The sequence below is a fragment of the Schistocerca piceifrons genome, chromosome 4, assembly GCF_021461385.2.
Source record: "Schistocerca piceifrons isolate TAMUIC-IGC-003096 chromosome 4, iqSchPice1.1, whole genome shotgun sequence".
Lineage (NCBI taxonomy): Eukaryota > Metazoa > Arthropoda > Insecta > Orthoptera > Acrididae > Schistocerca > Schistocerca piceifrons.
In genome coordinates this window covers 598,813,603-598,828,975 of record NC_060141.1, presented here as the reverse complement: position 1 = coordinate 598,828,975, position 15,373 = coordinate 598,813,603, and the positions used below count along the sequence as shown (strand labels likewise).

At 39.2% G+C, this 15,373-nt stretch overlaps 1 protein-coding gene across 1 annotated transcript in view; it reads right to left on the bottom strand.

Annotated features, from left to right (window-relative positions):
• The window catches only part of LOC124796042, a 184,276-nt gene extending 170,968 nt beyond the window's left edge, over positions 1 to 13,308 (bottom strand). Inside the window, exon 1 of the mRNA XM_047260128.1 lies at positions 13,195 to 13,308. Coding sequence (XP_047116084.1) covers positions 13,195 to 13,308 — 114 coding nt within the window. The remainder of the gene's footprint in view (positions 1 to 13,194) is intronic.
• Positions 13,309 to 15,373: the final 2,065 nt, after the last annotated feature.

The window sequence follows — 15,373 nt, the reverse complement described above, 5'->3', positions numbered from 1 at the left end:
AATGCATTCACATTTAATGTACCCACAAAATTCAGTTGCTAAACCCGGATATAATAAAAAAATTCAGTAACCTGATAAATTTTATGACAGCAGCGCTGCGCCTCGGCCCTGTATTCTGAATAAAAAAAGAAAAAATTCTTACCTCAATAAAAACTGCGAATATATATCTGCTCTTATGTAGAAATTTTTTGGCGCAGCTATATATATATATATATATATATATATATATATATATATATATATTGGACTTGCCATGAGCAACAAATTTTTTCTACTTAACTAAGTTTACAATCACAGTATATATACACGTATAAAAGTGCAGAACATGAAATAAAACATAGTGCACTTGCACTGAGTACAGAACATATCATATATACGTCTTACATAACCCTCCACTGGGGGGCAAAAATTTGGCAGCGATGGTGAGTCAATTGGATTTGCCATGAGCAACAAATTTTTTCTACTTAACTAAGTTTACAATCACAGTATATATACACGTATAAAAGTGCAGAACATGAAATAAAACATAGTGCACTTGCACTGAGTACAGAACATATCATATATATATATATATATATATATATATATATATATATATATATATAGCTGCGCCAAAAAATTTCTACATAAGAGCAGATATATATTCGCAGTTTTTATTGAGGTAAGAATTTTTTCTTTTTTTATTCAGAATACAGGGCCGAGGCGCAGCGCTGCTGTCATAAAATTTATCAGGTTACTGAATTTTTTTATTATATCCGGGTTTAGCAACTGCATTTTGTGGGTACATTAAATGTGAATGCATTTCTGCACGGAGACTATAAATGGGAAGCAATTTTGCACAGAGGTTACATTAAAATCAATATATATATATATATATATATATATATATATATATATATATATATATATGATATGTTCTGTACTCAGTGCAAGTGCACTATGTTTTATTTCATGTTCTGCACTTTTATACGTGTATATATACTGTGATTGTAAACTTAGTGAAGTAGAAAAAATTTGTTGCTCATGGCAAGTCCAATTGACTCACCATCGCTGCCAAATTTTTGCCCCCCAGTGGAGGGTTATGTAAGACGTATGTGTTGCCGGCGATGGGCGAGGCATGGCAGAATCTCTGACCAGAGAGTAGTATGTAGTTAGTTATTGCTTGTCGCGAGTAGTAGTCAGTCGGTAGTAGTAGTCAGTCTGCGCTAGTCTTCAGTAGTATGCAGTAGTCGGCAAGTACCCGCGCGTGTCGGCAGTCTGCTCTGGTCGGGACTCTGGAGGATGAGTATTATTGTAGAAGGTAAAGAAGCAGCCTTGCGCATATCTAGTAAATTGGAAATGTCGTGTGGCTAGGGCCTCCCGCCAGGTAGACCGTTCGCCTGGTGCAGGTCTTTCGATTTGTCGCCACTTCGGCGACCTACGTGTCGATGGGGATGAAATGATGATGATTAGGACAACACAACACCCAGTCCCTGAGCGGAGAAAATTTCCGACCCAGCCGGGAATCGAACCCGGGCCCTTAGGATTGACAGTCTGTCACGCTGACCACTCAGCTACCGGGGCGGACTATCTAGTAATGTATATTAACTGTCATTAACTTCTTTTAAAAATGCCCCCAATAATAAATTTCATAATATAAAGTAATTTTTTAAAAGAAAAGCATTCATTTCAATTTAAAGAATAGTTCCAATGTATGACCATTCCTTCCAAGAATAATATATATATACATATATAACTATTCTTTAAATTGAAATGAATGCTTTTCTTTTAAAAAAATTACTTTATATTATGAAAATTATTATTGGGGGCATTTTTAAAAGGAGTTAATGACAGTTAATATTCATTACTAGATATGCGCAAGGCTGCTTCTTTACCTTCTACAATAATACTCATCCTCCAGAGTCCCGACCAGAGCAGACTGCCGACACGCGCGGGTACTTGCCGACTACTGCATACTACTGAAGACTAGCGCAGACTGACTACTAACACGGACTGACTACTACTCGCGACAAGCAATAACTAACTACATACTACTCTCTGGTCAGAGATTCTGCCATGCCTCGCCCATCGCCGGCAACACATACGTCTTACATAACCCTCCACTGGGGGGCAAAAATTTGGCAGCGATGGTGAGTCAATTGGACTTGCCATGAGCAACAAATTTTTTCTACTTAACTAAGTTTACAATCACTGAATATATACACATATAAAAGTGCAGAACATGAAATAAAATATAGTGCACTTGCACTGAGTACAGAACATATCAAGCAAAGACAAAACGTATACACAATGAGTACAAATCATATTAACAAATGACAAAAGTGCACACGCACTGTAGTTCAGAATATATCAGGAATTCACAAAATGTATAGGGAATGAGTACAAATCATACTAACAAATGACATAAAGTGCGCACGCACTGTAGAAGTCTTAAACATTTTTACAACAAATATACATATCGAGGAGTGAAATAAAGTGCACATGCACTGTAGAAGTCTTTAGCATTTTTACATAACATATCATAGAGTGAAATAAAGTGCACACGCACTGTAAAAGTCTTCAGCATTTTTACATAACATATCATGGAGTGAAATAAAGTGCACACGCACTGTAAAAGTCTTTAGTCTATTTAGGACCACTGATCTCGTTAACAAATGAAATGAAGTGCACACGCACTGTATATATCTTTATCATTTTACAAGAACTAAGAAAGGAATGGGAAGGATTGCATCATGGTTGTAGCACATTAGGTTGCACGCAGCTGCACTGAAAGTCCATATCTTTCTACAGAAGCACAACACCAAGTGGGACAATCTGAAGTTCTTTTCCTTGAAGTATTAATCATTGTAGCCAAGACACTGAAATGTCGTAGTAATATTCCATGTTATCAATTTTGGTAGTACATTAGGTACCCCAAACAGTGGGACCATAATAACATCTCCATCGCTCAAGGTGGTGGACACCATGTCGTGTCAACACCACGTTCTTGTAAGGTACACCAACGTAGAATCAGTGCAAAAACCAAATATAGTACTCCATGAGCATGAGGATAGACAGGACAAACGGATATTGCAGTAATTTCTGGTAATTAGGTCAGAAGGTGGAGGACATTAAGTCACATACTAGTCTTCATTGAGAATAACACTAGTCTAACAACTGATTTGAGTAATTGGTGGCACTCATCGCCCAGTTACTGAACATTTCTGTACCATGTATGAAGTATTACAGAATAATGTTTATAAGTTATCTGTTTCCAGAGAACATTGGCACTCATTGGCCAGATACAAATCATCAGAAGTCATCATTCAAAATAGGAGCTAATTCATATATATAGCATGAAAGTGACATAATATAAATTTAAAGTATAAGAAACAGTGACATTCGTTGGTCAGCAAGTATTAATTATTACAAAACATTTTTCATCCTTCAAGTGACATATGACATATTTAAAAATAATTATTGGCCCTCTTTGGCCAGTTACAAAGTATTCTTATATTTTTATAAAACCTTATTCAGTATTATTCAGAAGTTATAATTCAAAATGAGAGTCAATTATTGGCATAGCATTTATAGAGTATAACAAAATATTATTTACAGAAATTATTGGCGTAGTATTCATGCATTATTACAAAGCATCGTTCAGTATTACTCAGAACTGATCATTCCAGTGACATAGGACGTAATGAAAATGTAACATACTGTAACTATTATTCAAGGTCTGTGACTGGAAAACATTATTCAGTATTACTCAGAATTCTCTTAAACTGGTAGCGTTATTTGGGACTGGTAATACATTTTTTTTTTTGTACTAACAATGCATTTCGTTGGGATCGATAATTAATTACTGGGGCATAACAATATTTGCTTTTGAGTTATTGCTGCAAATGAAGATGTGTAACGTCATTCGTCATGAGTCAGCTGTAGTAAGGTTATGAAACAAGTGGAGTATATGTGATCACATTTATGAATGACACACACAAATGGGTAAGAAAAAATGCAAGTACTAGAACAGGTTTAATGATTAACTGCTTATAGCGTATTAATTTCGTGAATAATTTCTCCTGCAATCTCCATTATTATCGTCATCTGTCATCATTATTTTCATCTGCAAAGAAAAACTTCATTATCATTACTATCATCACCTTCAAAGAAAAACTTCATTATCCATATCATCATAACTCCATTATCATCATCTGTAAAGAAAAACTTCATTATCCATATTAGCATATTCTTCATCATTATTCATCACCATTCATTATCACCTCCAAAAAAGTCACTTCATTACTCATTATACAACTGTTCATAGTATAGAGTTCCTTATTTCTAGCATATTTCATCACTAAAACTAAGATGTGTAGTTCTGTCTTACAGCCTGCATCAATCGCCTCGTATTCCGAAAGAAAAAATTAGATAAGACCGCTATCATACGATGTGTATAGTATGTTCTTGCTAATGCTTGTTAATTCTAATCCATTTACTCTTCGTGACGAGGTATTTCATCTTCTTTCGTTCATTTCGAATGTGAAATTCCCATTTCTGTTTAATTTATTTCTTTTACACGTTATTTCTTTCTGAAAACGATGAACAAGGATTAATGTCTTGCATTTAAATCATATACCCATTAAATAAAAACTGGTTTATAGTAACATAATTGAGCATACAGCATAGCATGACAGAAAACGTAATACGTCAAAAACATAGACAGTGTTCAGGTGCAAAAAAATGTACACAGAGTATCACAATGTAGCAGCAAAAAAAAAAAAAAAAATGTAAAATAGTCACGATGTTGAGATATCATAAGGCAAAATGTCAAAGTCAACTGGTGTTTGTTATTTCTTAAATATTTCATAGTACATACAAATAAAACAGGAAAACAATCAAACATACATAAAAAATGGAAAATGTGCACAGTCTGATGCGTAACGACAAGAAAAGCGACCTGCTAACCTTACCTTGCCGGGCACTTGCCAAGAAAAAATACGATAATCATCAGTAAGTAATCACATAAATATAATTGCATAAGTGGTCATAAAAAAATTAGGAAATGGCATTACAGTGTGATAAATCATAAAGTATGTTCATTCAATTAAAGGTTTGACGTTGGAGATATGGTGATTCCCTTTAGTTTTTCTGGTTCTCAAAGTTTCGACGTGTACTACATTGGGGTGAGGAATGCTGCGAATTCGATATGCACCTGCATATAGAAGCTCAAATTTACTACACCTATTCTTTCCTCTGTTGGATAAATAATGTGTGCGTACTAATATCTTCTGTCCAATGTGAAAATCACGGCGTGTACAAACCTGTTTTTGCTGTCTTCTCCGGCGCTCTGCGGCACGTTTGATGTTGTTCAGCGCAATGTCAATTATTTCATGGTGTCGTAGTCGACGAGATGTAGGAAAGGTTCTTTAATTTTGTTAGGTGGTTCAACATTTTTCAGTATAACAGACGGAGATAGCATAGTAGATTCGTTTGGTATGGAATTGATCACATCCTGGAATGAGAGTATGTGTGTGTCCCAATCAATATGTTTTTTATGGCAGTATATTCTGCACAGTTTACCAATTTCTTTCATTAATCGTTCACAAGGGTTCGAAAAAGCATGGTACCTGGATATACAGATCGGAGAAATATTTCTAGCTCGTAACATACGTGTCCATATAGCAGATTGAAACTGTGATCCATTGACGGAAATTACTTTCAACACATGCCCTACATGAAATAGCAAATGTTTTACAAATGCTTTCGAAACAGCTTTAGCAGTAGCTTTGCGTAATGGAGTGAAGGTAACAAATTTTGAAGTGAGTTCAACAGCGACAAAGATGTAGCAGAAACCTCTATTAGTTCTGGGAATCGGACCAAGAATGTCTACAGCGGCCATGTGTCTCAATTTAACAGGTACAATAGGATGTAATGGAGGAATATGTGAAGTCGTATCTGACCTAGCTTTCTGGCAGATTTTACATGACGCTAAAACTCGTCGAATACGTTTCTCCATGTTGGCAAAATAACAGTTCTGTCTCAGTATAAGAAAACATTTTCTGGCTCCGTAATGTGCGTAACTTAAATGAGTATACCAGATTAATTTGTTAACAAGTTCGTCAAGAATGCATAATAACCAATTGTTGCTGTCAGGGTGAGAGCGGCGAAACAGAATGTTATTGCGTACAGTATAATGGTTTCTAATGGTAACATTGTTCCTATCTTGCCAAAGGTGTTTAATTTCTTTCCACACGTTGTCTTTACTCTGCTCTTGTGCTATGTCTTGTAATGACGGCGAAATGAAATTCTCAAATGCAACTTGTTGAATGTACATGACGCTGAAATTTGCTTTGCAGAAGTTGGTTGCGATGTCTTGCTGATTGTTGCTGAGAGAACGGGATAGTGCGTCTGCTACAATATTTTGTGTACCGGGAATGTGAACAATTGTAAAATTAAATTCCTGCAAATAAAGTTTCCATCTGCTTAATCTGTCGTGTGTAAATTTAGCGGAAAGTAAAAATTGTATCGCTCTATGGTCTGTGTAAACGGTCGTATGTCTTCCATAAAGAAAATGCCGAAATATCGTAAATACCCATACAACACATGATGTTTCAAGTTCTGTAACAGAATAATTGCGTTCAGCAGGTGACAGAATGCGACTAGCAAACGCGATGTTTTAAATTACTGTGGTGCCATCTCCTTCAATTTCCTGAAAAATGTGTACGCCTAAAGCGGTGTTAGAACTGTCGGTGGCAATGGAAAAATTTCTAGTAAGATCTGGGTGCGATAAAAGTGGTGCATTCAACGAGGCATGTTTCAAACAACATTTTCGTGAACAAGATTCTGTGTATCTGAAGTATTGCTTACGTTGCTGGAAGATGCAACCTGTACTGTATCTAGTCAAATTCTATCTGACGTGCTATTATTTGCGGGAGGATGCTGTGGCATTTCCACTATTTGGACTGTCCTGTTATTTCTTCCTGACGTATTACGTTCGGGATGATATCTACTGTCTGGCTCATTCATGATAATATGTTGTTGCGGATGATTTTGCTGCTGATAACACTGACTGTTATTAAATGTACGCTGAAAATTGTGCTCATTATTTTTACGTCTCTCATGATTGTCATTTATATACGGTGCATTGCGATAGGAATTAAAATAGTGTGTTTTCTGTACGTAGCTATTTCCTTGTTGCTGTGCGTTACTATTTGTTGGAGCTGATGCTATACATGCAGGCGGCGAAACATTAAAGCTTGGTTGACCTTGTACATTACATTGTTGGTTAGGTATGCTAACCGGTTGGCTTTCATGCTGTTGCGGTGAAAAACGTCTATTGTTACCAAAATGCGTTCGCTGTTGCTGATAGTTTTACACATACTGATGATTATTATGATGGTATTAAAGTTATACTGGTAGTTCCTACCATTTCGGGAACATATAATGATAATGTCGCTTTCGGTAAAATTTGTCGTATCAGGTTTTCTTTACTCATTCTTAATTATAGATAGATCGATAGTTGAAGAGCTGTTTTAATAGATATAAAGGATAGTAGAAGAGAAGGCAGCAGTGCAGAAAACTAAAGATGAAATAGCACTACTACGGCTCGGGGCCCTGTGCACGCTACAGCACATATTCATTAAAGCATAATGAATCCCCTGAGGTCTATTACGCGCTGCAAATAAATTTTAGCTTTTGCGTTACAGGCAGTGCCGGTGAAAATTCAAAAGCAAATTGCTGTATCGATGCTAATTGTAGTTTCTGCATTACAGGCAATGGCGGTAAAAGTACAAAAATAAATCGACGTATCCAGTTCAAAGCGTGTACCTGTGCTCCGTCATTTTCAAATACCTTAGATTTTCTTACGGATAAAAATTGCTCGTAATCAACATTATCGTCTCTGAATGTGTGAACAGGTTCACGATTACATAAGAATCTGTTTGTCTGTGTCTTTTCGGATTTTAAGTCTCGTGTTCTCTGTAAATTACCTAAATTATTCAAGCAGTGTGAGTGTGACAAATGTTCGGAATGTGCCGTATGCTGTGACGTGTTATTGACTGAAACATTTTTCATCTGTGTCACTTCTTGCTGTAAAGTTGACAATTTTCTACGTAATGTATTATTAGACGAATCTATCTCACTGATCGTCTGCTGTAAATTTTGGAATTCGGGTGTTTGATTAAACGAAATCGGTCAAGTATCGTCTGATTTGGTGTCATTATTACTTTCAATAACGTCAATACGACTGGCCAATTCATCGTATTTTTCAGTCAGCATTTTTACCTGATCATCGGTTTTAGTGTCACAAGCATTAATCTGTTTTTGTATCTTACGTGTGGTTTCGTTCAATTTTTTAACGTCTGCTTTGATGGCATCGGGATCCTGTATTAATTCTAATTGTTCAAGTCTGTCGGTCACTGACTGAAAGTCTACTGTGTGTGTATCTGTTTTGGATTTAAGGTCGGAAATTTCATCACGCAATTCGGTTTTCAACTGTTTGATAGTATTAATTTCGTCTGATTCTGTAGCAATATTGTTGTCTACGTATGTTTTTGCTTTCGTAAACAATTTACGTTTATCTTCCTGTCTCTGTGCGGTAATTGTTTCCATGACTTGTCGTTTTACTTTATTTTGTTCCTGTATGAATTTACGGTAACGCGTTTCACTGTTGTCTAGGTGGTGATTAAAACGTTCGTCTATTTGACTGTTCTGTTGGTCGAATTTCGCGTCTACTTTTGCATCCAGTGTGCGCGAAAGTTCTGCTGACATTAATTTAAACTCCTCGCGTAACTGTGTTGTGTTTTCAGAGCATTGTTTACCGACTGCACTAATTTCGTGTCTAAGTGATTCTGTTGTGGCTGCTTGTATATTACGTAATTCTTGTGCAACAGATCTAATTTCTTCACTACTTTTCGTAGCACATGCCTTAATTTCCTCACGTACTTTTTCCTTATTATCATGACATTGCGCGGCAACGGCTGTAATCTGTTCACTAAGCTGTTTGATCTGTTCACTAAGTTGTTTGAAATTTTCATTAAGGTTGTCTTGTTTTTCATTAAGTGGTTTGTTCTGTTCACTAAGTTGTTTGTAATTGTTGTCTTGTCTTTCATTCTGTTGTTTGGAATTTTCATTAAGTAGTTGTTTAACATTTTCACTAAATTGTTGTTTGAAATTCTCGTTAAGTTCTATCATTAATGCTATGACTCGATCCATGCCAAAATTAGCTACTGTATTCTCTGTGCTGCGTGATGGCATACCTGCAATTGTCACGTTTTCTGTAACCATTTGGTCATTCTGTAATTCTTGAAAAGGTTTGCCAATCGAATGTTCACTGTTGGTCACTAAATCTGAATTAAATAAATCTGACGTATTCTGATTACACTGTTCATTTTCATTAGAAAAATTTGTCTGTTCGTCACGTAAACTTTGCAAACCGGGTGTGTCAAACTGGGCAGCGTTCATTGTAACAGAGCCTGCCGCATCATCAATTGTCGTTAAATTAACAGAGGACACAATTGAATTTGTTTGCTGATCATTAGGATCAAAATCATTACTAGTGGTCGGTACGCACTGATTGTCTGTAAATGGAGGTTTGTCATCATTACACTGAGTGTCGGAAATATTATCGGTCAAATTATTAGAGTCGTCTATTTCGCTCATTGCACATCGCGATGTACTGTTAACAGTTTTTCGCGGCATTTTTCACAAAACAAAATGAAGCACAAATGAAACAAGGACAATGCGAAAATGCAACAAACACAATTACAATAGAGAGCAACAAATTGCCGATGATCCGTGAAAGCAAGAGTGACAAATTAGTAAATGCGTTGCGCCAGATGCAAACTACATATAAGTAAATAAGAGCAGATATATGACTACTTATCAGAAGATTCACAAAGAAATACTATCCTGGCCGGATGTCGCCTAGTGTAACCTCCCCCACACGAAAATTATTTAAAAGATGAACCACGCGTAAACTCCCCACAGAAATATTATAATTAAAATAAATTAAGTGTAATCTCCCTACACGAAATTAAAAAATTGAAATAAAAATAATTATTATGGAGCCTAGTGTAACCTCCGCACAAAAATATAATAATTAAAATTATGAACCAAGCGTAAACTACCCACAAAAATAATGAATTGAACCATGTGTAAACTCCCACAAAAATAATAATTAAATGAATTTTTAAAGTATTGTAACCTCTGAACAAAATTAATTTTAATGTAACCTCAGAACAAAATTGATTTTAATGTAACCTCTGTGCAAAATTGCTTCCCATTTATAGTCTCCGTGCAGAAATGCATTCATATTTAATGTACCCACAAAATTCAATTGCTAAACCCGGAAATAATAAAAACATTCAGTAACCTGGTAAATTTTATGACGACAGCAGCTCTGCGCCTCGGCCCTGTATTCTAAATAAAAAAAGGAAAAATTCTTACCTCAATAAAAACTGCGAATATATATCTGCTCTTATGTAGAAATTTTTTGGCACAGCTTCTTGCAATGCTGGCGTATATATATATATATATATATATATATATTCTTGGAAGGAATGATCATGCATTGGAAATATTCTTTAAATTGAAATGAATGCTTTTCTTCTAAAAAATTATTTTATATTCTGAAAATTATTATTGGGGGCATTTTTAAAAGGAGTTAATGACAGTTAATATTCATTACTAGATATGCGCAAGGCTGCTTCTTTACCTTCTACAATAATACTCATCCTCCAGAGTCCCGACTAGAGCGGACTGCCGACACGCGCGGGTACGCGCCGACTACTGCACACTACTGAAGACTAGCGCAGACTGACTACTAACACGGACTGACTACTACTGCCGACTGACTACTACTCGCGACAAGCAACAACTAACTACATACTACTCTCTGGTCAGAGGTTCTGCCATGCCTCGCCCATCGCCGGCAACACATACGTCTTACAACGTCTGTGATGAGATTGAACGTGGCGCCGGAGTTCACCGCTGTCTTGTGTGTACAGCTGTGGTGCCGACTACCTTCAGCGACCTACCAAGGCCTCACTCCTTCCACGCCACGACTTGTCGCAGGTGGTATCTGTGTCCAAAGTAGACATATAGGCTATTACATAGGGGTCATAATGTGCTGGTTGATCAGTGTATATTTGCAACGGGAACTCTGTTTTCTTGTGTGTGATACGTGGTTAGAAATAAGATTTTTTCTTATAAATCACAGAAATGTATCAATTAGTGATATTAGATGAATTTTATATTTAAAGCGGAATGAACGAAAAATGAAACGAAAAGCATAATGACAGAAGCGAGACTCAGCGATTGCCAGTCTCGAACACTACCGATTCTTTACATTTTTATGCATTTTACACTTCGCGGAAGTGCACCTTTCTCTAAAATGGACCTTGTTTAATAAATTGCATTGGGTACAAGTGGAACCCAGACTGCCCACTTGCACGCAAGCGCTCTGCCACATCGATTTCACTTTAGGGTGCTAAAGGCACTCGGAAAAATCCAAAACTTCAAAGTCGATATTCTCGAGAATTTTTGAGAGTTGCATAGACCTGCTTCGTGTGACTGATATTGTCTTCTGAACGTCAGGTACAACAAATATAAAAAATTACAAAAATCTAATTGCCATGTGGTTGCCTTGTTAGTAATACACAAGAGAACGTCTGAAGTTTAGAAATCGTCAGCAGACAGAACGATGTTAACAGCCTCAGGCGGCGACCACGGTGAGGGTTTCTCCACATCTCTTTACACGAACTTGCAGCTCTGTGCCAAGCAGCTTCATTGGCTGACTACTCAAAGTACAGATAGGAAACTTGTTTTTTCATTACTGAAGCAAAAATACGACCTCTAGCTGACGACTACGCGAGAGACTAGGAACCCATGTACCCATACATAATATGAAATACGTTTCTAGCAGATGGCTTTCACCGATTGACGCTGTGCGTTGAACTCTGAAGTCTTCACACAATTGTGTGACGATAATCCATATGGACCGAGGGGAAACAGAAAGACCACGAAGGATGTGCTCCGATTAAAATAGATATAAGACAAGGATGTAGCCTTTCGCTCCTACTGTTCAGTCTGTACATCGAAGAAGCAATGATGGAAATAAGAATAAGATTCAGAAGCGGAATTAAAATTCAGCGTGAAAGGATATCAATAATAAGATTATCTGATGAAATTGCTATCGTCAGGGGAAGCGAACAGAAATTACAAAATTACAGGATCTTTTGAATGGGATGAACAGTCTGATGGGTACAGAATATAGATCGTGAGTAACTGGAAGAAAGTCTAAAGAGAAGTAGCAGAAATGATAAGAACAATAAACTCTACATCAGGATTGGAGATCATGAAACAAATGAAGTCAAGGAATTCTGCTACCTAGGCAGCAAAATAACCCATGACATACGGAGCAAGTAGGAGATGAAAAGCAGCCTAGTACTGACAAAAAGGCCAATCCTGGGCGAGAGAAATATGCTAGCATCAAACATAGGTCTTAATTTGAGGAAGAAATTTGGGTGCACAGCATTGTATGGTAGTGAAACATGGACTACGGGAAAGCCGGAACAGAAGAGAATGGAAGCTTTCGATGTGTGGTGCAACAACAGAATGTTGAATATTAGGTGGACTGATAAGTAAGAAATGAGGAGGTTCTCCGCAGACTCGGCGAGGAAAGAAATACGTGGAAAGCACTGACAAGATGAAGGGGAAAGATGGTAAGACATCTGTTAAGAAACAGCATTAACTGACATGGTACCAGAGGGAACTGTAGAGGGTAAAATCTGTAGAAGAAAACAGCGATTGGTATACATCTAGCGAATAACTGAGAATGTAGATTGCAAATGTTACTGTGAGATGAAGAGGTTGGCACAGGAGAGGAATTCGTGACGGGCCGGATAAGAAAAGGATTCACATGGTACGGAAATAAATGTCTGAAAATCTACGGAGGTAAAATTTGTTTCTCAGCGCTCTTGATTTGGTAGATACTGAGCCTGTGACTAGCATACCGGGTTGTCGGAAACATACGGCCCAGCAAGTCCGAGTGAGCATCGACACTTCCGCCTGCCTCTGTTTCTCCGGACAGTGTACGCGTATTTGCTCAGTGCGTAAGCGATTCGGTGCGTGTCGGTAGACAGTATCGGCGTGGTGCGTCACTTCCTGGCCGCTCCCTGCCCCCTCTCCTAGCCGTACGCAGATCGCACGCACAGCCAGCGCCGGCGACCCCCTGCGACGCCGACGCTCCGTGGCAGCCAGCGCCGTCCGAGCCCTGTGCGCCCCAGGATTAACTTGTCGCCAGGTTTTGTGAAGTATGGCCGTCATTACGGCGCGTAATCGCCTCGGCCCCGCGGGGTGGAAAGAACGGAGGGTGGGCGGAAGGATGGCCGCCACTGTCCCGGGGCTGTAAAGCTACACGCCGTCCTGCCCATCCCCGCGACCATTCCACATTAAAAGGCCGGCTCAGGAACAAAGTGCCGCTGCGAGACGGCAGGGGAGGCTGCGCGCCCACGGCTTCTCCTATTGTATTCAGATTTTCCTTTTCCCGCGGACAAGCTGCAGCCGTAATGCCGGTGAATACCGGCCCCTAAAGAGATGTTTCTCCAAGGTACGCGAATGCTTTATGGGAAGCAATTTGACTTAATACTCGTATTTAATAGTGCCGAGGCACTGTAATTCTGACAAAGAAGGCACTACTAACTGGGGGACCTGATTTCCTTTTGTGTCGCTGAGGTTTCAACAGCTTGCAGTGTCTGAGTGAAGAAACCTAAAGTCATTTAGTAGTTGCTGAAACTGTATCAAGTCGTTACAAATGCGATGCTCTGTTGAGGGATCCTTTAAATACATTTACAAGAGGAAAGCGATCTATATAGTGAGACGTTGCAGGCACTCTTACATGATCAAAGGCACCTGGACACGGCTTTGTAAGACAGATTTGACCACTAGATTTCACGAGAAGCGGACGCGCCAGTATGAAAAGGGGCGGCGAGTTGGGGGGGGGGGGGCGGGGGGGGGGGGGGGAAGCAGTATCAGCAGAATGAGTCGGCAAGGAAAGTTCATTGACTTCTAACGTGGAGTAGTAACTGTATGTCACCTGAGTAACAAATCCAAAACGGAACATAAGACCACTTTTTAAGTTGCACAGGTCGACTGTTGATGATGTAACTGTGAAATGGAAACACGAAGGTTCGCTCATAGTTAAACCAGGCCACGCCACTGCAGGGCAGTGACCGTTCAGCATTGCGGAAGGTGTTTGTAGGAAATACACTACTGGCCATTAAAACTGCTACACCACGAAGATGTGCTACAGACGCGAAATTTAACCGACAGGAAGAAGATGCTGTGATATGCAAATGATTATCTTTTCAGAGCATTCACACAAGGTTGGCGCCGGTGGCAACACCTACAACGTGCTGACATGAGGAAAGTTTCCAACCGATTTCTCAAACACAAACAGCAGTTGACCGGCGTTGCCTGGTGAAACGTTGTTGTGATGCCTCGTGTAAGGAGGAGAAATGCGTTCCATCACGTTTCCGACTTTGATAAAGGGATTGTAGCCCATCGCGATTGCGATTTATCGTATCGCGACATTGCTGCTCGCGTTGGTCGAGATCCTGTGACTGTTAGCAGAATATGGAATCGGTGGGTTCAGGAGGCTAATACGGAACGCCGTGCTTATCCCAACGGCCTCGTATCACTAGCAGTCGAGATGAAAGGCATCTTATCCGCATGGCTGTAGCGGATCGTGCAGCCACGTCTCGATCTCTGAGTCAACAGATGGGGACATTTGCAAGACATCAATTATTTGCACGAACTGTTCGACGACGTTTGCAACAGCATGGACTATCAGCTCGGAGACCATGGCTGCGGTTACCCTTGACGCTGCATCACAAACAGGAGCGCCTACGATGGTGTACTCAACGACGAACCTGGGTGCACGAATGGCAAAACGTCATGTTTTCGAATAAATCCATGTTCTGTTTACAGCATCATGATGGTCTCATCCGTGTTTGGCGACATCGCGGTGAATGCACATTGTAAGCGTGTATTCGTCATCGCCATTCTGGCGTATCACCCGGCGTGATTGTATGGGGTGCCATTGGTTACACGTCTCGCTCACCTCTTGCTCGCATTGTCGGCACTTTGAACAGTGGACGTTACATTTGTGATGTGTTACGACCCGTGGCTCTATTCTTCATTCGATCCCTGCGAAACCCTACAATGCAGCAGGATAATGCACGACCGCATGTTGCAGGTCCTGTGTGGGCCTTTCTGGATACAGAAAATGTTCGACTGCTGCCCTGGCCAGCACATTCTCCAGATCTCTCACCAACTGAAAACGTCTGATCAATGGTGGCCGAGCAACTGGCTCGTCACAATACGCCAGTCG